This window comes from Brachyistius frenatus, unplaced genomic scaffold (assembly GCF_029030835.1).
Source record: "Brachyistius frenatus isolate BFR_SWC_R1_liver_20210118 unplaced genomic scaffold, ASM2903083v1 Contig_19, whole genome shotgun sequence".
Lineage (NCBI taxonomy): Eukaryota > Metazoa > Chordata > Actinopteri > Embiotocidae > Brachyistius > Brachyistius frenatus.
In genome coordinates this window covers 3,433,932-3,457,882 of record NW_027210618.1, presented here as the reverse complement: position 1 = coordinate 3,457,882, position 23,951 = coordinate 3,433,932, and the positions used below count along the sequence as shown (strand labels likewise).

Genomic DNA, 23,951 nt, shown 5'->3' with positions numbered 1-23,951 from the left:
ATGTTTATATGATTTTTTTTTCCACACAGGTTCTTGGTATCCAGAGGTTGCAGGCACTGTGGTCCCGTATGTCCTGTGTGTGCATGCATGTGTGTAACAGTGCTACAAACCCACCCTCAGAAGCAAAGAGAGGAGACAACGCTGAAACAAGGTGTTAACCGTTATTAAGGAATGCCCTACAAAATGACAACGAGGTTGAAAGCTGGCTGAAAGCATCCCTTTGCCACACATTCAAATCAGATGAAAGATCTCCTCATCTCATCCATTTAATACTTCTTACAAGCCTCGATGTGTCGCCTGCTGTTATGTTTGATTAACACGATTTCTTCATTTTTCAGAAATGTCATACACAACGCCAACGATAGGGAGCAGCAGCGCCCTGGAGGACGCCCGGCTGCTCCCCAACAAGTCCACGAAGAAAACGGAGGCCAACGAGGAGCCACAGAACCAGAAAGTATAGAGCAGTCTGCGGGAGTGACATGACATGAATTTGGCTTTCTTGCGTTTTGTTCACACTTACGTTTAAAAATAACACAATGTGCAATTCGATGTTACAACACAGGAGGTTTTTTTTTTTTTCTTATGGACTTGTAATCAGTAATTAGTCCATTTTAAAACATCAGGTAAGTACCGTGGATTTCAGAAATATTTAAATGTATTATAATTTCTCGCTTTTCTCATACCCCGACAGGAACAAACACAAATAGGTCATCCGAAACCTCGCAGCATGTAGACAGAAATAACCGCGTGAGGACGCGCGGGGAGCATAATAACATCCGCCACTTCCTTTCTATGTCCTCTGGTTCTGTAGAGCGGCTGCTTATTGTTTTGATTAGGAAAATAATTTGGGAAGGTTATAGCTACGGATTACGTAATCTGAGGTTAGTTTCCACCGGATACCTTTCACTGTATGCGTCTTAAACATCGCACCTGTCGATGTTTCAAATCGTGTCACCACGAGGTGCGAAAACAAAAGGTGACGTGCTCGTCCGCTGGCTAACAGCGTGCTAACCTTGGTGCTAAGCGCCAGCTCGCTGTTTTCATGTGCTGCTGATGTAATCGTCGGTTCAATACGTCTTTTGATTTTTACGGTTAATAATCGGCATTAAAAAAAATATATATATATATCAGGCATTCAACGGAGACCGCGGTTTTGTCCCCCACTGTCGTAGGGGGGCGATAGCCAGCCGCTGTACGTCACCGGGAGCCAGTGAGGAGCGTTTCGGTCTCTGCAGGTTTCACCGACACTTCAGTGTAAAGTTTCATGTCAACGTCAAACTTAAATGTTTTAGAAACAGTTTATGGTCGAGACTTTAACGTAATGACCGCAGCGCTTGTGTGTGTGAGTCATAGATGGAAACTTAAGTCTATTGTCGTATTTAATGCTGTTTTCTATGTGCGGTAAATTAGTTATATATGATCTAAATATGCGAGGCGGTGTTTCAGAAAGACCTCATTTGAAATGAAACTCTCGGTGTCACACACAGTGAGATCATGTGTTTATTTTGTCCAGGTAAAAAAACAACAACAACCTACAAATACATATTTGAATCCTGCAGTAGGCGGTGTGATCCAGCAGAGGGCGCTGCAGCACAGACGTTTTGTTGCAACAGAGCATTGAGGGCTGCAGGAATATTTATATGGTCTTTGTTATTTATTTATTTTTTCAGTTCCACATACAGCTTTTGAGGTTTGTATTCATTGCCAAGCTTTGTTAAAGTAAAGTTTGTTTCTTAGGTTTGCTGCGATAAGCTTCCCAAGAACGACAGATGCAGCCACCTCTTCTTCAGCTGGATCAGCGATGAAGGCATTTAGAAGTATTAATATCTACAGCGGCTGAGATCAGGCGTCACAGAAATGTTTAAAGGGCCTGCTCATCTCAACTGTTCGCTGTTGGGGGAATTTTCTCCCACATACAGTGGTGTGAAAAAGTGTTTGCCCCCTTCCTGGTTTCCAATTTTTTTTTCCGCATGTCTGGTCACACTTAAATGTTTCAGATCATCAAACAAATTTAAATGTTCATCAAAGATAACACAAGTAAACACAAAATGCAGTTTTTAAATGAAGGTTTTTATTATTAAGGGAGAGAAAAAAAACAATCCAAACCCACATGGCCCTGTGTGAAAAAGTGTTTGCCCCCTCCTGTTAAAACATAACTTAACTGGTTTATCACACCTGAGTTCAATTTCTGTAGCCACACCCAGGCCTGATTACTGACACACCTGTTCTCAATCAAGAAATCACTTAAATAGGACCTGCCTGACAAAGTGAAGGAGACCAAAAGATCCTCAAAAGATAGACATCATGCCGAGATCCAAAGAAATTCAGGAACAAATGAGAAAGAAAGTAATTGAGATCTAATAGTCTGGAAAAGGTTCTAAAGCTTTGGGACTCCAGAGAACCACAGTGAGAGCCATTATCCACAAATGGAGAAAACATGGAACAGCGGTGAACCTTCCCAGGAGCGGCCGGCCGAACAAAATTACTTCAAGAGCGCAGCGACGACTCATCCGAGAGGTCACAAAAGACCCCACGACAACATCCAAAGAACTGCAGGCCTCACTTGCCTCAGTTAAGGTCAGTGTTCATGACTCCACCATAAGAAAGAGACTGGGCAAAAATGGCCCGCATGGCAGAGTTCCAAGATTAAAACCACCGCTGAGCAAAAAGAACATGAAGGCTCGTCTCATTTTTGCCAGAAAACATCTTGATGATCCCCAAGACTTTTGGGAAAATACTCTGTGGACTTTGTTGAAGTTGAACTTTTTGGAAGATGTGTGTCCCGTTACATCTGGCGTAAAAGTAACACCGCATTTCAGAACAAGAACATCATACCAACAGTAAAATATGGTGGTGGTAGTGTGATGGTCTGGGGCTGTTTTGCTGCTTCAGGACCTGGAAGACTTGTTGTGATAAATGGAACCATGAATTCTACCGTCTACCAAAAAAAATCCTGAAGGAGAATGTCCGGCCATCTGTTCGTGACCTCAAGCTGAAGCCAACTTGGGTTCTGCAGCAGGACAATGATCCAAAACACACCAGCAAGTCCACCTCTGAATGGCTGAAGAAAAACAAAATGAAGACTTTGGAGTGGCCTCGTCAAAGTCCTGACCTGAATCCTATTGAGATGCTGTGGCGTGACCTTAAAAAGGAGGTTGGTGCTGGAAAACCCTCCAATGTGGCTGAATTACAACAACTCTGTAAAGATGAGTCGGCCAAAATTCCTCCACAGCTGTAAAAGACTGATTGCAAGTTATCGCAAATGCTTGATTGGAGTTGTTGCTGCTGAGGGTGGCCCAACCAGTTATTAGGTTTAGGGGGCAAACTCTTTTTCACACAGGGCCATGTGGGTTTGGATTTTTTTTTTCTCCCTTAATAATAAAAACCTTCATTTAAAAACTGCATTTTGTGTTTACTTGTGTTATCTTTGACTAACATTTAAATTTGTTTGATGATCGGAAACATTTAAGTGTGACAAACATGCAAAAAAATAAGAAATCAGGAAGAGGGCAAACACTTTTTCACACCACTGTATGTGGTCTTTGTTATTTATTTTTTCAGTTCCACATACAGCTTTTGAGATTTGTATTCATTGCCAAGCTTTGCTGGCATCTTTGCTCTTAAAGTAAAGTTTGTTTCTTAGGTTTGCTGCGATAAGCTTCCCAGAACGACAGATGCAGCCACCTCCTCTTCAGCGATGAAGGCATTTCGAAGTATTAATATCTACAGCGGCTGAGATCAGGCGTCACAGAAATGTTTAAAGGGCCTGCTCATCTCAACTGTTCGCTGTTGGGGGAATTTTCTCCCACATATTGTCTTCCCAAAAGAGCCTTTTGCGGCTATCTGGCTAATTCCTCTGCAACTTTTCCCACAGTATTTAGTTGCAGGGGCAGAGACCACATCCAGGATGCAGAGGCTTACGTCCCACTTTGTGATTCAGAAAGAGGGGGTCAAAGGTTAAAACAAATGATGTTGCTCCTATTTTTATAGCACAAACTGGGCTGTTTGCCGACAAGTACTGACTCGGCACGCCGTTTAATTCTCACTGATTTCAGTGCGTTTGCTCTTAAATGGCCCCGTGTTTTTAAAAGTCAAACATATTGTTGTTTCAAGCTAGTCGACGGTCTTGAGTCCATTTCGAGCTGAGAAAGACCAGAAGTTCAGTTTGATAACTTTTTGTTTTGTTTGTTTCCAGATATGGTTTTTAGCGTGCGTGTTTTCTTACCTCTAATTATAACGCAGTACAACAACGCTCTCGTTGGAAAACGGGCGACATTAGTATCAGGAGAAGTGAAAGTGATGTGATTTTTTTTTTCATTCACTTGCTCAGTAATGATTGACAGCAGCAAGATGTTTCCATTAGAGGAAATGTGGCTGGCCAGGAGGAGGTTGGCAGCCAAGCCTGGGAGGAGTTGGGACAAAAAGCAGAATAGGCGCTCCAGCTGCAGAAGGAACAGTCGGCTGTGTATTTCCTGGCTGGGCAGCGTCCCTGGTGACGGTGCCTCCGCCATGCCTCAGACCAACCCAGACTCTAAATGCTTGACCCACCTTTGGCTTCAATGTGTGCTCTAATGTGTTTTTTTTTGGTGGTGTTTTTTTTAAGCTTTTCTCAGAGCGCAAAACACTTACATTAACTAAGCATTTACTTTTCCAGATTAGCAATAAGGGTTTGTATCTGTTAACATGCTGACTGAGACGTTTCCTATTCTAATATCTCTTTCCTTCTTCCCTCCAGACCTCCCCTTCCTTCATAGAAGCCATGGATGAGCAGACAGGCTCTCCTGCGGCCAACGCCGAAAACAACAGCCAGAGAAATGGAGATGAGGTAAGAAGTGAACACGCGTATCAAATACCATATTTTTCCCGTTTTTCCAGTTCAAACTCCAAGAAAGTCTGGCCAGTATGTATCAATACTGCTACCCGAACCTTTAGACTTTTTTTTTGTTTTTTTTTGGTGTCTTGGCAAGAAACCCCGACGTGGCAGCTGGACCAAAGGGAGGAAGAGGAAGAAGCCGATGAAGGACAGCAACGCACCCAAGGCTCCCCTGACAGGCTACGTTCGCTTTATGAACGACAGGCGGGAGCAGCTCCGGGCCGAGCGTCCAGACGTGCCCTTTCCGGAGATTACGAGGATGCTGGGCAACGAGTGGAGCAAGCTGCCCCCCGAGGAGAAGCAGGTCAGTGAAGAAGTTCCACACGGGGGGGGGGGGGGGGACGTCCGACTGTGAAGAGAAATGTGTCAAAGCTTTGCTGTCATTTCTACTTTTTCCGGGTTTACGATTGCCTTCAAAATGCTGAAAAGTCTGCATGAGTTTCAGAGAAAGCGGTCGGAGATTAAACAGACCAGAGGCAGCAGAAACATTTGTTTAGATTTTTTTTTTTTTGAATAAGAAGGTAGTGTTACTGTTGGCTTTAGGATATTGCACCAGTGGTGCTCCAAAGTACTGGACTGAAATATTCATTTGCAACATGTCAACACTTAAGACTCTCCGCTGAGAGATTTAACAATGTATTACTTTCATGTAATGTTTCGCTGTGCACAAAAGCACCACAAGAACAAAGGCCTGAAGGACCCACAGTGTCTGTGTTTCAGAGCTGTCAAAACACGGGCTTACACACGACTACGCTCGGCAGATGTTTGACGTCTTTTCACAGATTGCTTTGCAATAACTTGAGGGCATCTTGTGTTGTGCCCTAGTAGGGTTGCGCAATTAGTCGTATCAGAATCACGATCGTTGTTCGTACCTCTGTGTGTTCTTATTTCTAAAGGACGGCAAATCTGCTGCATTTCCATTTGAGACATTAGCTACATCAAAACAAGCGCTCCTACTTCCCCTCCGCCAGCGACAAGGCGGCGTTACACCGAGGTGATGCCGAGCAGCAGAAACGAAAAATGAACCCGGTGAGCGTGAATGGGAGACCTCGTCGAAAAGAAAGCAACACAGGAAACTACTCGTTCAACCGTAGTTTATGTAAGAGAAGACGAGAGATTTAAGTTGATTGTTTTCATGTCCGGTGTCATAAAGCAGCTGCGAGCTCAAACCAGGAGCGTTCCCCTTCTGTTGTCCACAGTGGAAATGCTGGTGTTGACAATTCCGTGCACCTCCTCATTACACGAGGGGAGATCCAAACAACCCGAGGCCGCTCCTGTGATGCAGCGCGCGGACCGCGGGGGGAAGCCGTGCGCATTCACACGTCAGCACTCGTGTTCCGCGCACTTTTGGGACGCGTCTACGATGTCGTCGCGAACTCGAGCAGAAAGCGCACTTTTTTTTATGTCTTAATGTGCAACGGAGACTCGTGAGACGTTTTGGTTGACGTTTGCATTTCAATAGGGGCAGAACTTCACCGTCTACGACTGACAAAAGCGCATCAGGTCGGTGGTGCCAGCGGGCGGGACTTCTCCCGAAAGCATTCGGCTGAAACGAGCTTCAAGCAGGAAAAATGTCCGTTTTGTTTTCAAAATAAGGCAGAACATGAATGCCTTTAAATCATCTTGAAGTATTTAATATAGTTTATGTTATGACATTAAATTCTGTCTATGCTGTGTATTTAATTTCATACCAGCCTTAACAAAATTCATCATGCCTACTGAACTATTTACGTCATTCAAAGTTAGACGTGGGAGTTTGTCTCGCCCGTCTTTCCACAGAAGATTTGAATCGTCTGGACATGTTTTGTTTTTCCGATCCAAAGGTTGGATGGAGCCTTGATAACGTTGCTGCTGATTTGTTGCATGTTGTTGTTCTTGCCCATATCTTTTAGCCCCATTTTTGAATTAAGATGGTTAAATAAATGCTTTTCTACTAATTTGATTACAAGATGCACCTTTTTGTTGGAGGACCCGAGTGAATGTCGGTTATTAATATTTGAAATGACTGTTTTTTTTTTTCCCGTCTACTGAAAGGAACTAATCCTAATTAGGAATAATCACTCTCACCCACAATCCTCCATTCTCTTTCACCAAATCTCATTTTCCTCCTTTTCGGCTACGTCCCCCCCCCCCCCTCCCCTCCCCCAGCTCATCTCACCTTTCGGTCTTGTCTCTGCAGCGATACTTGGACGAGGCGGAGAAAGATAAGGAGCGCTACATGCGGGAACTGGAGAAGTACCAGAAGACAGAAGCCTACAAACATTTCACCAGGAAGGTCCAGGAGAAGCAGAAGGGCAAGAGGCACCGGGGAGGTGAGATCTGCTCGGCAAAGCAACAGAGCGCTGCAAATAGCAAGTTTGGCAGTCGGCCCACCGTCGTTTTTACGGCATTCTGTTTGAAAAGGAGTTGGCAGGTCATATATTTCCTATGTCTGATGATATTTGAAGAAACCAGTCGTTGGTGGGCAAACCCTGTCCAGACAGGATGACTCGCACGATCTCGAATCTGCAGTGAAAGTCGTACAATCCAGTGAGCAGTCAGGATGTCGTTGTGCTTTCTATCTTTCTTTCTTCCTACGCATTAGTAGAAAGAAAAAAAAAAAAAAAATGGAAATGTGAGTCGGAAATCACTCTTGTGGCTTGAAATTTGTAGTTTTGACACCTAAGGTTCTGTTCAGCACCAAATCACCAAGTGATGTCGTGGAGCTTTTGAGCCAAAGACCGCCACTCTTCTACTGGGCAACGCTCAGAAACATCAGGTCGACACAAACACCACCGAGGCTTGAACATCTTTTCCTACTCGGTTTGCTCACCCTAAAAAAATGTTTGTACGTGCTATTTAGTGAGTTTTAGTTGCTGTATACATTGACAGTAGTTCATCATTTAGCTAAAGGATGCAAGAAGTTATGAGCTCAGTCGGTGGAAATGGAAAGGAAATTATACTGAACAAGTTTGTAATATTTCAGGCAGGAAGTAATAGTTCAACTTGAGGTGAAGGAGCTCCCGCTTCTTCTCACACAACATCCGGTTTTCATGAGGGATGCACAATAGTATCTGCGTGTCATCAGTATTGGATGATAAAGGCTTTAAAATGAGCATTTGTGACAGGCTGATAAATGAGCGCTTTAATAATGCTTCAATGCTTGATGCATGACTAAATGCTTGATCCTCACCGCTTGTACGGCATGTCTTGCGTCCACCTAAGAAAATGGGTGCAATAATGTGTCAGTGTGGAGTCCGAAACAGATAGAAAAGCTGCTGTTTGGAATTGGTTGTATTTGGGGGAAGCATCGTCCAAACCCGTTTTGTTTAAAAGAAAATGCGACCCGAGCTGAGGTGGTTTTCTTATTTCGCTCAGTAAATGTGTCCATTTTGAAAAGCACGGTAATAAATGTCTGCAGCCTGCAGTGAGCCACCACAATATGGGAAGGCCTTGGCGATATGTTGATTACGTTACAGAAGAAACATATTGTTCATTGCAATTTGTTGGAAATAAACAGGTGCATGTCGATGTCGGCATCCGTAATCGGCTAAAATAATTGAAGAATATCGGCAAAAATTCCAGCATCCCTCGTTTGCTTTATCTGTTCCTGTTTTGTCTCTGCGGATAATCTTAAAACTCCGAAATGTCAGCGACATTAAAAAAAACACAAAAACAAAAAAACCCAGAATCTGAGAAACTGCTCCACTGAACTATAATACTCTGCTTCATCTCAGTTGATTCACAACAGAGTGCGGTGAGGTGATTTGTCTGGATGTCTTTTATTCAGTCTGTCAGTGGTGAAGTCGCACCGCACCGGAAAAAGTCTGAATCATCTGCTGTCCTCTTTCTTTATTCTTTCTTTCCTCACCAGATGTTGGGCACCAGGTCGCCAACGAGGCTCTCCACGAGGTCAGTAGCTCTTTCCTGACCCGTCACGCTCACAAGTACTTATCATAACAAGTCAAATATAATGAAGCAAAGCGATCCTCTTCCGATTTTCAAAACAATTGTGTCCGCTCCATAAACCGGTTTAACGATGGGAAGAACGAGATCTTAGCAGGATGATGCGCCTCGTTAAGTCGAGCGGTAGTTCAGCAACGCGTCTATTGTCAGGACGAAGCGTGAGGTGTTCAAGGTGAGACGCAGACCGTCGATGTGTGGCGTCAGCATTCATTTCAGACACCGTGTTGCTTAAAAGTACTTCTCAAAGCGTAAACAACAGGAAATCAAACAGCTGGATTTGATTTCGCAACAAATTTTATATATATGTATAAAAAAAAATAAAAAGCTTAATTCCAAAGTGTGTCAAAGTGAACATTTCACAAAATGTGTCTCATCTTTTTTTTGGTGCTATTTTCTCATGCAGGAATGGGAACTTGTTGTGTTTGGCCTCCTCTTGTTTTACACATTAAGTGCTCATTCTAGCATCACTAAAGCTGCATTAATCCGCTTCGCTGCTGATCCAAACACGAAGCACTAAGTGTTTCATTGCTTTTTATTGAGTTCTGCATGTAAATAAAAAGGTTTCCTTCGACAGTGTTACATATTACTGTAAAGGTGAATCAGCATACCAGTGTTTCCCCTCCAGATGTTTACATCGACAGCGTTAATGTCATTGTGTTAAGCTATGAGGAGGGAGGATGCGTTCCTCCAGAGGAGGGAATGAAACCTGAGCTGTGCTTCTTTTTCCAAACACTTTTTTTTTTTCGGAAAAATTATTGCAAACCACTTCAGAGCCCTTGATATCGCAGAAGCACCGGTGATGAAATTACTTTCTACCTCCTCATTTCTTAAACTGCATCGCTGTATTTTCCCTGTGGCCAGGTATGAAATCAATTACCCACCCACAGCTCAGGCAGATAAATGACCTCCTCTCGCTGTCAGTCTGTGTGGCTAAATGTTTCCGGCTTATCTGCTTCCCTCTTCCTTTCTCTGGCTCTCAACAGAAGGATGCGGAGGGGAAGGACAGAACTGTGTTTGACATACCGATCTTCACGGAGGAGTTCCTCAACCACAGCAAAGGTAAACGCAGGCCGGCTCTCTTTGTACTTTGTGTGCTTTGGCTTTTTTTTTTTTTTTTTTTTTTTTTAAACCTCCATTTGTCTAAGTGTTTCTAAACACACTCCTCCGCCGCCGCCTCGAGAGAACTTTGCTTTAAAGCGCTCCGGCCGTCCCAGAATAGTCCCTCAGTCCGCTGAACTCACTCATGTCCTAAACTCTCGCATAAAAAATGGATGACGGCGCCGACCGACTGCTGCGTCTGGCTCCGCCGTGTCCCCGGAGCTCCCCTCTGATCTCCCGCCGCGTCTCTCCTCTCTCTGCGCCCGTTTTCTCTCCGCAGCGCGCGAAGCCGAGATGAGGCAGCTGAGGAAGACCAACATGGAGTACGAGGAGCGCAACGCGGCCCTGCAGAAGCACGTGGAGAGCATGCGCGGGGCTGTAGAGCGGCTGGAAGGCGACGTGATGCAGGAGAGGGGGCGCAACGGCCTCCTGCACCAACACCTGGAGACCCTGCGGCAGGCGCTCACCTCCAGTTTCTCCGCCGTGCCTCTGCCAGGTATGGGCTTGGAGAAGATTTCAGCTTTTCACGACGTATCGATGTTATTTTCTGTGGAGATACGGGAAAAAGACCGTTTCCTTTTAAATGGAGTTTTGTCTGCGCTGTGCCGCTTGTTAAGGCCGCAAGCGCTTACATTCTTGTTTTTCACCAGTCGGAGGTTGGAGTGCGATTAGTATGCGTTTCTGTTCCCATCTTGGACACTTACGGTTTCGAATCATAGCCCATTTTACGTAACATCGTTTGTCTTCATTGATATGTTCCAAAACTGCTTGTTTTATTCAAAGTAAATCTACTTTTTACCCATCGTTTGGACCTATTCATGGAGTTGCTTTATTCTCAAAAAGTTACAAAGGAAGAACTAAGGCACTGTTTTAATAAAAGTGCTCGTGACTTCGTAGAAAATATCGAGATATATATATATCATGTATCACCATTCAGCCAAAAATATATTCGGGATGTGACTTTCGGTCCATATTCACTCAGCCCTACTGACAGTTGAGAACAGCCAACACCAGTATCACTTTATTCAATGGGACTTCCAGTTACAGAGGTGCAATGCAAAATGTCTACATACTCAGTAGACGATGATAAAATCCTGTCGTACTCAGTACTTTGTCGTCACAAGATTCGTAGACTTATCTTGTGTTTTTCTGATTTGTTTCGATAACAAATCAAATTAAATTGGAACGTAATAAATGACTACACTGCCCTAGATGTCTTTTTATGTCGGGTATTTCTGCAGCCTAAGTTTGTGTAAGATTTGCTGATAATGGAGTTTTTGTCTGATCTATTACATCCCTACAGACTGGGATCATCAGTTTTGGGAATCTTTTTAGGATAATAATGAAATAGGCTTTTTCTTTTTTTTTTTTAAATCAACATTCAGCTCTGTGCGGAAAAAGTGAAGAAAATAATGTTTTATTGCTGAAAGTGTGTAACGTGACTTTTTGGCTTAAAGTGAGCTGATCGATCCACTTTATGAAATGTTCTATCTCAAACCTCTAATTCATCCCTAGAAACAAAAACAAGCCGTGCGGGACGCTGCGAGTCTCGGGAGTCACAGATGCTGAGACGTGAATAATAACGTCGGCGTTTAACCTTCAGTGTAACTGTGTTGAGCGTCTCTTGTTCTTGAAGCACATTTAAACAAGGACCGCGTGCTGTTCTTTTAAGGACTGTTCCTGTAACCGAGCCCATGAATCCGCCTTCATTTGAACCCGTCTCTAATTTAAATGTAATAGATGTGCCCCCGCTTTGTTTTGCGTGTTCAATGCAGACAGCCTGCGCTCCGTTCACACCCACAACATTTCTCTTGTGATCTTCTTCCACACCTATTTGAATTTATTTCTCGCACAGCACGCGCAGACAGCAAGAATTGACATAACACCTCTGGAATTATTTCATAAGACCTTCACTATGAAAGATGATTGCAAAACCCACTTAGTTCTGGCCTCAGGGAAGCTTCCCAGCACTCCTTGTTGTGGAGAAAGTGTTATTAAATTCATAATGGAGAGCATCAAAGCTTCTTCTCAGAGTAAACAACTTTTGCTTTTGCATTTACAAATCTTTTGTTTTTATTTGATTGTGTATTTTTCCTGAATTATCTTACTTTACTTAGATTGACAGGCCTCTATTTTATATTGTGATATTTTTAGATTTTATATTTCTACTTTGCACATGGTAATCTTTCTAGTTTTGACCAGGAGTGTAACAGGACATTAAATTCTTTGTTTGGCATGTACCTCGGTTTTTGGTTCAGCAGAAATGCATGAAATAACATCTTTGTTATTTATTGTAAAAAAATTATACATAAACATTCATCAGTGTCCCATTGGCCATAATTCTTAGTGTGACAGTTAAAGCACTCTAATGTTGTCATATTGTCACTAAGGAAATGATAATAAGCAGCACAAATGTCAGTAAAGATCCATCAATAAGAATTTGACCCTAACGAGTGTGAAATAAACCAAATAAAACAACGTCCATTGAGACATGTGCGACATACTAATAAACCCTCCTGGCTTGCTGAAGCCGATAGATGGCCGCTGAAATGCTTCCTTGGAAGTCATACGCTAGAGTTTCCAGCTTTCAGCCCTGAAAGTTCATAAAATATAAATCTGCTTTTTGGATCAGGGGCGATATGAAACAGAAGTGTCAAAACCAAACCGAAGGGTTCGGGGCGAATACTCTCACGGTTACTAACACCTCCTCTTTGATGCACATTTTGCTACGATAATGAATTCGATGAAAAGCCAGAAATGGCCTCCCCCTTGTCTGCTGCCTGTCCGACCCTTTGATCCAGCCTGCGATGTCCTTTGCGGTTGAAGCTATCGGTAGTGATTGTAGTGGGCGGCGATGTAGCGCTTGGCTCATTCATATTGTTGGTGATTCCTGCCCTCTGTTCGGTAGTACCGCCTGCAGAGGGAACCTAAAGGGCATGTTTGTGGTAGAGTGGGTGGGCAGCAGTCCGAAATAAACAACACTCCGCACCGTGAGTAAAAGACAAGATGTCGATTACAAACGGATGGCGTTTCCTTTCCCCTGTTTTTAAGATGTGTTTTGCAGCTAATGAAAAGCTAAAGATTTGACCCGAAAACACGCACGGCACTTAAAGAAACATCGGCACGCTGACGTCGCACACTTTGTGGTCCTGCAGGCAGTGGAGAGACGCCCACTCTTGACACCATTGACTCCTACATGAAGAAACTCCACAGCCTCATCGTCGGTAACCCCCAGGAACACGAGAGTCTCATCAACACTGTGAGAGACGTGGTCAACCGTTTGGACAGGTACGACTTGTTTACTTTGCATTGCTTAACGTAATGACCTTTTTTTGGGGGGGTTATTTTTTTATTTATTAATTGTCGATAAAATGGAAACGATAACAATTGAAAAAACAGTCTTATCTCTAGGTTAACTTCTTAGCTTTTGTTGAGCTTGGCTAACTGTTTCAGCGGCGTCAGACTTTTCTCGTTTCAGTAAATACATTTTGTCTTTTGCTGTTGTCTAACCTAGATAATTGGACCGAGTTCAGCTGATGCGATGGGAGTGTGATTCACGGCGACGTTGAGTTGATGCCGGTTCCAGGTCGATGCCTTGCTCCTCAACGTTGAATCTTCTTGTCGATCTGTCATCCCAGTTGAGTTAAAGACATCTTTTATCACTCTGCTAAGGTGGTACAGGTGAAGGTGATGTAGCGTCTCATATTTATTTATTATTTTGTACATTTAAAAAAAAAAAAAAAAAAAAAAAAACTGCTCACACTTTAATATCGCTGTAGTTTGTTTTATAAAGTAATCAGACAGGACATAAAACTCTGCCCCTGTTTGTCCTGTTCTGTCTTCACCATCCATTTATCGCAAATGCTTCCACAGCAATATCCAAACCATTATCAAACATGTTGTCTGTGGAATTGTATTTACCATATCAAAGAAATGTTGTTGAGCAGACTGTCTTTTTTTTATGCTCTGTTGAAGAAAAATACGTGCCATTCTTTTTCCTTTTTTTTCCTGTGTGAAAAAGTGTTTGTGTTTTCAATAAATGTATTTACATCATGTGAGCATTAAGTTTGTTTGGAGAGGTTCATGAGAGGCTGGGGAATATGTTTGCACTGAAATGAAAATCAAAGTCAGATACACTAGGTACCATTGGCCTATATTTCCTGCTTCGTCCTTTTGAAAGTCTCTCTCAACGTTAGAGTAGTTGATGTAGATTCAGAAAGAATTCAGACCCTTGAAGTTTTTCACGCTTTACTCTGCTTTAGATAACATTTTAAGTGGGTAAAATTGCCATTTTGCCCATAAAGCAACTGGCCAAAACCCATAATTACAAAGTGGAAATATGTTATTAGAATTTATGAAAAAACAACAACCCTGAAATCTCTCATTTTCCAAATATTCAGACCTTTGAGTCAGTTCATTGCAGAGGTTCCTTTGGCAGCAAACACAGCCTTCTAAAAGCTTTGTTCACCTGGACTTGGCAGGTCCTGTTCTTCTTGTCACATCCTCTTATTTTCATCAGCAGGGATTGATAGTAAACTGAATTGCCATCTTGAGGCTTCTCTACAGACGTTGTATTTTTCCTCATGTTCTCTTGGCTTTGGTCCTTTTTGCTTGGATTTCCAGTTTGGCCGGGCAGCCGACTCCAGGAAAAGTCCTGTAGGTTCCAAACTTTTTCCATTTTACAAATATTGAGGCCATTGTGCTCCTGGGAACGATCAAACCTCTAGAAACTTTATATACACAGATGTGTGCCTCACTAAACTGTGTCCAATCCTTTCATTTGCCACTAGTGGACAAATTATTGATTTAAAATGAACAGTTAAGTGTGCAAAAATGAAGTATTCTTGATCTACTGCACATTGGCCACCGTCAAGTGTAGAAACAATTCCCCTTAGATGATGCATCTAAGCATCTGCATCTGTAAATATTAAAGTCGCTAGATTTATGATTTGCTGAAGTAAATGGTGCATTTACAGTTTGTAATTTATCACACTAAGAAGAACTGTTAACTTTTAAAAGCCACGTTTTTAAGTGAAAGTACAACACCCACAGAACTATGCGACTTCCCTGCTGTAATACTTCACTATTTGGAATTGTGCTTGGTTGGCCCCTAAGCTTATTTACTTCCAGCTGATGTGTTGAATCAAAAAGATTTGGATTGCTTAAGTCAATTGAGCAGCTCTGCTGTAATTCACCCGAATCCGGGTGAAACGCAAATTACATTGCAGTCTGCAGCTCATTCACAGCTCAATAATCTTTGGGGATCTTTTCTCACTCAAAAACCGTATTAGTCCAAAGAAAACAAAGATTCTGCTATAAATCTTCTTAAATAAACCAAATCATAACATTTTGAATGCATGTTCCCATTTGTTTAATCGGGAGCTGGCCAGTTGGTTTGGACATGAACTGTAAAGTTGTACTGCGTTTGTTTTTGACTTTACATTATGAGCCTTTCCTGTTTCCATCCACTGATGCCCGTTTCCTTTTTACCAGCTGAGACTTCCTCTCCACAATGGCCACATGTGTCACAGTTATATCCAACATTGTCCTGAGCAGATGTTCTGTTCCCAGAGAAAATACGGCAGGTCATACAGTGAACACAGATACACGAATGATACACAAATGCTGAATGCAGTGATACTAATTCTGTGTGGACATAGAAGATCCCCGCAGCCAATCATTCCTGTGCAATTTGAAGCAGTGTGAAAAGTGGAAGTTTGAAATTTTGCAACCGGGAAAGTGATATACTGCCAGCTTGTTTTGGGAGTAATTCCATTTTTTTTTTTTTTTATTGTTAAAAACAGTTGTGAACTTGTGCAATATGTACTTAAATACAACTAAGAGTCTGTCGCCACGGTAGCAGCTCCGTGAGGATGTACCGATGCAAAAATGACATGACAATCTGAACATGCTAATGCTTAGAAGGTTACTATGTTTACCCGTAAGTATGTTACCATTAGCACCATACTCAAAATACAGCTGATGATGGAATATCATTTCTTTTACTGGCATTTAGTCACAGAGCAAAGCATCAAAAGATTTCAGTGATCACCTGGTCAAGTTAAGCCATCACCAAAGTGATACAATACGATTTGTCCCGAAGGAGATGAGAACATGTGCACTAAATTTTGTGGTAATAATAATTGTTAAAAAATGTATCCCAAAACCACAAATGTCATCCTCGTGGTGCAAGAGATGATGTCAGGGGGCCACGAAGGTCAGTTGGATGCATTGTTTACCAACCGTGAACCATTGTGCCCGTGGAACTGATGTTGAGATTTCTTAATTGACAAGAGAAAACTTGGACATGTTGGTCCTGCTGGATAAAACGATTGAGGGTCACCGAAGTCTTTAATGTTCAGCCTATAGGCACCAAAAATATCTGGCCATCCATTTTCTGGCACGTACTGCAGATGGGTCCTTCCACCCTCCAATGTTTTCTTCGATCCCCAATGAGGCCAAATGAGATATCGGTGGTGCATTTTTGGGTCTTCCACAAAGACAGTTTATAAAAATGGACATAGTCTCCAGGACAGAAAAGCGAAACTAATGCGGAGATTCCTTAACGTGCAATACCGCTGGGAACCATTAGGGGCTACTCAAAAAAAAAAAAAAAAAACCTCTGCCTTCAATAGACTTATATTTAAAAAGCGTCAACTTCTCTTACAATACAATGTCAAGATTTTTTCCCACAAGTCATTATGGTATCATTTGCTACATTCACTTCTCTTGGTCAGTGTTCTGGTGGTACTTGAAACTAACTCCATGATTGATTACATACCGGGCCTTAAAGAGTATGGTATGTTTAGGGGCCTGTCTGGTTTGATTGACATGGTGCAGGTTTTCGGTAAAAGTTGGCAGCCATATTGTCCTTGGGTTCTCAGTCAGATCGACTCCTTGCCCCTCTACAGCTCCACTCTCCCATCCAAATATGGTCACTGGCTCCAAAGAACAAGATGGCAACGGCCAAACTGCCAGGTTTCAAAACATTATTTTACAAACCAATAGGTGACGTCTCGGTGGGTTGCCACTTGGTCTTTCCCTGAGTCTCCTACCGGTTGGATGTGCCTGGAAAACCTGTGATGGAAATCCCTCAGGAGATCCAAATAAGACCGGCTTCTGCTACCACCTTCTGGATTACATGAGCGCCGGGTGGCAGGCAAAGGAGTAGACATAGGAGGGCCGACCACTGCCTCCGCAGACCATAAATACCCGACCAACTTGCATGCAGTATGTGTGAGATATTACACTAAAAACAAAAAGTGAAAAGTCAAAGTCTGATCCAACGTTTGAAAAGTATAAATATCCGTAGAAAGTGTCGTGCCAAATATTAAGATGCTTCATTCTGGACCAATGTCTGAATGGCATTTCACTCCCCAGTCACGGCTAAAAGTGCAACAAAGTGATCCCAGGTTTTGTATGTGCTGGACGTGCTGTGGGACATAAACTGCATCATGCAGCACTCTGTAACCGGACTCACTCAATACCTTATTAGAGTTGTTTACCTTTTAACTTGTGGGATCATCTTTCACATGTGCACTGCTGTGTGTGCAGCAGGCTGCAAAGCTCATTTGTATAATGAGCTTAACGACGACCTTTTTTGCTTTGATTTTGGCCCAAAGCTGTAAAAAAAAAAAAAAAAAAAACATGCAAAAGGTAATAAATGGCGAACAGTGATGGCTCAGACCTCGTTGTCACATTTTGTCTGGTGTTTAAGTTCAGATGTCGATCCGTTTCACTCGCCCGTATCTGTCCTCTACGACAAATCTGTTTGGAATACAAACACAGTCCTCCTCCCCGGTATAGGGCAATGTCTGCATCGTTGGCCAGCGTCCTGCCCGTGGAGTGGAGTGGCGGCTTGACATTCGGGGAGAGGAGCCAGCTCCAGCAGAGAGCCACAGATCCTGGACCAGAGGGGAGGGGAGAGGGGTGGGGGGTAGTGACTCAGAGGAGAGAGGATGAGTCAGGCGTCATGTGCTGAATTGGCACTCGACGGTCTCGGTAATGTCCTGAATGGTTTCTGCTCCCACAATAACACGCACTATTATGGTCGGATTCAGCTACCTTTTGTCAGTCAGTCAGGCTTGATCCGACCCGGCTTTGGCTTGATCACAGAGGCCAATAACTATCCTTATTATCACCTATAATGACATGCACCAGTGATTAAGTTTGAACAATGTTTGCTGATGGTCTAGACTGAACTATTCAGATGAGGGAGTCACTGCTTACTGATACCGTTGACAAGAGTTCCTGGTCAGTGACTATTTATAATGACTCGGTATGATTAATTATTTAACCCCTGTTCAGATGATTCCAAATAATTCATACCATATCATCTGAAAGCTCTTAAGAAAAGGCCCAGAGGAGAAACACAGGTTTTATGATGCTGTGTTGATTTACCTGATGGGACATTAAGGTTGGTGAGATGCAGAACAACCTCTGTGGTGCAAAAAGGGGTTAAATCCACATCTTCTGTACGGCCTCAGCTGCTGCTCCACCGGCAGTTACTCATGATGTCTGAAGGAAATTAGTTCTTGTGAAAGTAAAGGGAGAACGACAGCATCACCAATTCAAAAAACAAAATGTATTTGCTTACTTTAAACGCAATAAGAACGACAAAAACAAAAGACACGAGAAAAAGAAATGACTGCATTTGAGTTCAATATTAGGGAAAGGTAACGTGTCACTTTCCTTTTATTCCATCATCAGAGACAATGTCCTTATTTTCAAGTCTGCCTCTAATGTGAGTTCATTGCACCCTGACTCATGCCTCCCTTTCTCGCATCTCTGGGACTCAGCTCCATCCGTGATGCCTATCAGTGTTTTGTGATGACGTGTGCTCTGCTCATATTATCACAAAAAGCAGTGGAAAATGTACGGAGCAAATGTGTCTTGCTTCGTCTACGCTGCGTGTCACTTGCTTTAAGATCCTTCTGATCCATGAGAAACTGTGATGTTAAAACCGTTTTAACATTTTTCAGAGCTCAAATTTCATAAACAACTGTTCCGGCAAGCGTGGCACTCAAATTATACAACACCCAGAGCGACAAAGTGCATAACAATACCCCTCCAACTTTTATTTATTCAGCTAGAAAAGAGGAGAATGACTGTAGGCATGGCACAAGAGGAAAATGAGAGTCATCCTTCCTCTTCCTCAAGCTGTCATCCACCCCCACCCCACCCCACCCCTCCCTCTCTCCCCAAGCCCCTCCTCTTCCTCCCCGTCTCCCCCTTCCAAGCCCTGGAAAATCCTTGGCCTCAGTGCCCCAGACCTGGGCAGCTAGGAGGAGGAAATAATGCCTGGAATGTGTAAAAAAAAAAACTTGAGTCATTCCCACATGTCAACCTCTGGCTCAGCTCCTCCTCCTCTTCCCAAAGAGTGTTGCCTTCAGGTTCTCCTCATAAACTCTTATGTTGAAGTTCTCAGGCTAGAAATGTTCAGACAAACCAGCAGTGCTGCAGACTGAAATATTTAATCTATAGATGCATTTACCCTATTTTCTTTTTCAAGGAAATAGAGCAACAAATGTGCGACACTTTTCTGTACATAAATACCGAAACAATCACACTATGATTCATCAAATGAAAGCTTGGCACCCTGACCTGAAACATAACACGAACAATACTGGTTCAAAGTGACCAAATGGGTGGAAAATATTTAATTTCACTTGACTTCCCTGCATTTTTATTTAGCTTTTAATTCTGATTAGTCTCTTTCTAACGGGCCCTGAAGGCAGCAAGAGAAGGGGATTTCCTTTTTTCCAGTGGTCCCTCATGAGAAGCATCATGTCAGTGAAAGACTCAATGATTGCACTCAACGCTCTCCAATAACTGTTACAGGCACTCGGTCTCTGTGGCTTTGTGATCGAAGCTGTCTCCTAAACAAACAGGGCTCTGAATAATTAGAGCTGTCTGAAATGAATTTGTGCCTTGAAGTGTGGCCTCATGATTTACCAGCAGTGAATGTGACTTTATGGCCATTAACAGAAAGAACATGTTGATTTGCAAATATCACAGCAACACAAAGTACAGTAAGGTAGTAATGTACATTATTATTATTATTAATATCAGCCTAAATACTTACACTTCAAGTAACACTTTCAATGTACATTTGGAAGTAAGTATATCATTTTGCATTTTGCCTATCGAAAAGTAAAAACACCGAATGGCACTTAAAATGGATTTAATCCGGCATTTAAGACTACTGACAACAAAAAGATGTGTTATTATAGTTTATTATTTTACATTTCAAGGTATTGAAAGACTATATATATATATGTTTGTTTTTTTTTTAAATTTAATTTTTTTATTACCAATCCAGAACAAACAGCTTTTCACAGGCGGTTTTGGTGTCCCTTGTAAATTGCGCGTTCACGCGGTTCTCTTGGCCAGCCCCAGTATCCCGGTGCGCTCGCTCCCGCGCCGGGCTGCTGGTGGAAAAAACTGCAGCGGCTGTAAGCCGGAGGAGCCACGAAGAGCGGAGCGGAGCTGTGCGCGGAAACATAATCACTGACACTGGCGAGAGTTGAGCTACACACACACACACACACACACACACACACACTCTCGGATTTTCGTGGTTCCTGCCGAGGACGACGTTTGTCAGAACCGGGATTTATAAGCGGTAGGACCGACGGAGAGACACTCGGCGCCTGAAAGGTATGGAAAAGTTTAGCAGTGAGGGCTCCTTTTCCCCCTAAATTGAAAGTGTCTCAGCCACAAGTCTTAAGTCGGTTTCCTTCGGCTTGCCAAGTTCCAGTTTGCACAGCAGGACGGGGGGACGGGGGGACGGGGGACGTCGTGTCTTTGCGTGCATGCTAAGCGGCTCCGCGTTAGCGCCAAATGTCGGGCTTTTTTTTTTTTTTTGGTTTGTTTTTGCGCTCCGCGTCCGGAGGGAGGACGGGGGGACGGGGGGGACGACGTGAAGAAGTTTGCTAGCGCTCGGTCGTCTTCGCCGAACCGGAGAGCTAATCGCTGACTTCAACACACCGGAGCCGCTGCTGTCACAGCTGGAAGCGGAGTGCGGGAGGAAACTCCGGAGGAGGTGCAGCTCGGCTCGGTCTCCAAACCCGAGCGTCTTGTGCTTCTCGGAAAGTTTGAGTTCTGCGCGCACCTGGTTCGGAGCCCACAACTTGTCTGCGTTCACGACATGGGACCGCTGACCAAACGGAGGTCCGGGGACCATCGGGGGGGTCCTAAAACAAACTTATTCCAAATGAATTTGTTTGCATTTAGGATCCTCTTTAGAAATGTAGGATCACGATAAGGCAACAGCTGACGATTACCTTCGTTTAGGAATGAATCTGTAGATTACCTTTTTGATGAATCGGTGAGTTATTTGGTCTTTAAAATGTCAGAAAATGGTACAAAAAACCCCAAAAAACAACAAAGGCAATCAGTGTTTCCGAATACATCTGGTTTTGTCCTGATAAGACAGTCCACAACTAAAACATATTCATTTTATTATCGTGGAGGACTAAGTGAAACAACAAATATTCACATTTAAGAAGCTTAAATCAAAGATTCTTTTTTTTTTTTTTTTGCATTTTTTTTTTTTATAAATCGAATTTAAAAAAAAAAGTTGGCAATTAATTAACTGTCATTCTACTAATCCTTTTGATGGATGAAGAACTAGATTTAAAAATCCTCCCCTGTAGTTGTTGAAGTTTGTGTATGGCTCCTTGTAGCTCAGGACATCCACAGGTGCAGGGGATCATCCTGTCTTCGGCGCCGGCTTCCTAACATCAGGCTGACCAAAGCCAGACTCTTTTACAACAACAAAAACAAAAAACAACAACAACAGTTTTATCCCCACGACAAGACATTTACACAGAAACCTCCACAGGGAGACGTGTGTTAGCAGGTGTATTGCATGCATGATTTGCTGTATACATCGAACTGTGAATCATTTTACACATATCTGAGTGGTATGTTGTTGTTGTTGTTTTTAAACAGCCTCTCTCTCTCTCTCTCTCTCTTCCCCTGTTCCATCAAAAGACTATAATTATAGCCAACAGCATTGATGATCACCCAGAATGCACCAGAATTGATTTTCTAGGAAAAAAAACAAGAAAAAAACAACAACCAGCGTCCCGACACTGCCGATTATCGACGCCTTCAAAAATGGAGATCGGGCTTTGAATCTCTAAAATGACGGCAGAAACGAAGTGTTAATGCAAAAGCACGTGATTGAGCGAAGATTGAGGTTGTTGTCATTTAAAAAAAAAAAAAAAAATGTTTTAAAGGCAATATTTTTGTCTGCCAACATGCGTAGGCTTCAGGTGTGCTCTCAACTCGCCAATCCTGCAACGTCCCGCAGTGCGGGGTCTCAAAGTTTGCTTGTCCGTGGCGGGCGCTGGACAGAAAAACAAGCAAAAGCACACCAAAAAAAACAACAACAAAAAAGTTCAGTGCGGGTCAAAACACAACTGCTTTTGTGACGAGGACCACGGTGACCTTTCACTCACCGGCGAGCTGGGTCGTTCATTCCCAGAATGTATTTGCGAAAGTGAAACAGTCTTGAGTTTCAGTGTCACAAGTTCAGGCCGGCGAGAGTTGAGGCAGAGTTGAGGCTGTAAAGCGCAGCGTTTCCTGAACACGCCGACCCGCTCGCCTCTGCGTGTCCCAACGCGGGACAGCAGTTGTCAGCTCTTGGTTTTTACACGCGCCCGTCCTCTTGTTTTGATTTGCTCCTCGTTTTGTTGACACTGTCGTCTGATAAGCCCCCCCCCCCCTCTGCGCGTCGCCTCCAGAATGAAGTGTGCGGGACAAATATTTGTTGGATCGCTTCCTACTGGAACATGCTGGGAACATACCCGCCGTTCTTCGTGGCCAGCAACAGGAAGATGGTGTTTTGCGGCGATCTTTGTGTTTCACGGAGCTGCAGGAGGTTTTTTTTTTGTGGGAGGGGGGGGGGGGGGGATTCGACGGCGTACGTGAATGACGGAGATCGACTCTGCCGGTCGTTGGATTTTCTTTTCTTTTTTTTGGTGACCTTTCTGTGGAAAAGCATTTGATTTGCCTTCGGCCGACCTGTTTGCCGTTTCGCAGATGTACAGCTGTGCTATTGATCCAGGCTCAGCACAGCGGGTGCGTCAGAGGAGACGACACAGACGTGATGTGACGCGAATGATCTTTTCCGTTACCGTGGGGCTCTTTTTGTGAACGTTGCATGGGTGAGTCGTCGGCCCGGAGGCATCATGGAAGCGAGACGTTCAAAATCCGTCCCTTCGCGTCGTAAATTAGTCTGAGCGTTATACCTGTTTTCCAGATGGATCAGTGACCCGCGGCCGCACCTGAACTGGAGCTTATTACTATTTGTTTATCGAATACATGTTTTCTAAGTGGATATCAGCACCAGTTATCAACAAAATAGTTTGTTATTATTATTAATTTTTTTTATCTTCGATAGAGGAAACGATCTCAACGGAAGACCTGAAAACACAATCGGTGTGTGAAAACTGGGCTGTCCGGTTTGTTTGGATTAACTGGACGTGATTTGGCGTTCAGACAGAACAGGTGCCTCCCAGCCAGGAAATCAATACGTCTCAATAACGGGAGCATTGAAGAGTCCTCGTCTGCGGGACGTGCGTCTTCTACTCCGGTCCACTTCGCGGACACGCACGGTATGATAAACAGTCATCAATGAAATCCCTTTTGGATCGCCAAATTAAAATCGCATCTTTAAATATTTTACTTAAATGTGCTGCAGTTTGAGCTCATGAGCTACTTCTTGCGTGTTAAAACATCCTCATTGGAGAAAATACACAGTAGAATAACAGCAATCGAACACTTTCAGTTCTAATGATCAGCATTGGAGTATAAAGCACGATATGTAATCATTTTGAATCTCGTCAAACTATTTTTAGAAGTTTGTGCGCACCACGGAGGGTTTTTTTGTTTTTCTTTTAAGTATCATCCCATGGATTTTCAAGTAACACCTTTTTTTTTTTTTTTTGCTGAGACCTAATGCTGTTTTGGAATGAATTTATTGAATTACAGTATGTGTAACTGCAGGCTTTAATCTTCTCCAGAG

The 23,951-nt window shown here is 43.2% G+C and overlaps 2 protein-coding genes across 4 annotated transcripts in view; both read left to right on the top strand.

The window, feature by feature from the left end:
- The first annotated feature begins 499 nt into the window (after nucleotides 1–499).
- On the top strand, nucleotides 500–13,969 carry hmg20a (high mobility group 20A). 2 transcript variants are annotated; one of them, XM_069695339.1, is made up of 9 exons: nucleotides 500–623; nucleotides 4,736–4,825; nucleotides 4,968–5,177; nucleotides 7,053–7,185; nucleotides 8,727–8,764; nucleotides 9,802–9,877; nucleotides 10,197–10,412; nucleotides 13,072–13,204; nucleotides 13,431–13,969. In XM_069695339.1, exons 2-9 carry the CDS (start codon nucleotides 4,760–4,762, stop codon nucleotides 13,432–13,434), a joined length of 876 nt encoding a protein of 291 aa, XP_069551440.1. In that variant the 5' UTR covers nucleotides 500–623; nucleotides 4,736–4,759; the 3' UTR covers nucleotides 13,435–13,969. The 2 variants fall into 2 exon arrangements, with proteins under 2 accessions (XP_069551440.1, XP_069551439.1); XM_069695338.1 differs by lacking the exon at nucleotides 500–623 and adding an exon at nucleotides 805–881.
- Nucleotides 13,970–20,362: 6,393 nt separating this feature from the next.
- The window catches only part of peak1 (pseudopodium-enriched atypical kinase 1), a 104,389-nt gene continuing 100,800 nt past the window's right edge, over nucleotides 20,363–23,951 (top strand). For both annotated transcript variants that reach the window (XM_069695341.1, XM_069695340.1), the window contains exon 1: nucleotides 20,363–20,575. The gene's annotated coding sequence lies outside the window, so the exon portion shown is untranslated. The remainder of the gene's footprint in view (nucleotides 20,576–23,951) is intronic.

Bases quoted from the DNA above. Each gene is read 5' to 3' on its own strand.
- hmg20a (XM_069695339.1), top strand. From the start codon at position 4,760: ATGGATGAGCAGACAGGCTCTCCTGCGGCCAACGCCGAAAACAACAGC. The intron at 4,826-4,967 runs GTAAGAAGTGAA...TGTCTTGGCAAG, and splicing joins GCCAGAGAAATGGAGATGAG to AAACCCCGACGTGGCAGCTG. The intron at 8,765-9,801 runs GTCAGTAGCTCT...GGCTCTCAACAG, and splicing joins CCAACGAGGCTCTCCACGAG to AAGGATGCGGAGGGGAAGGA.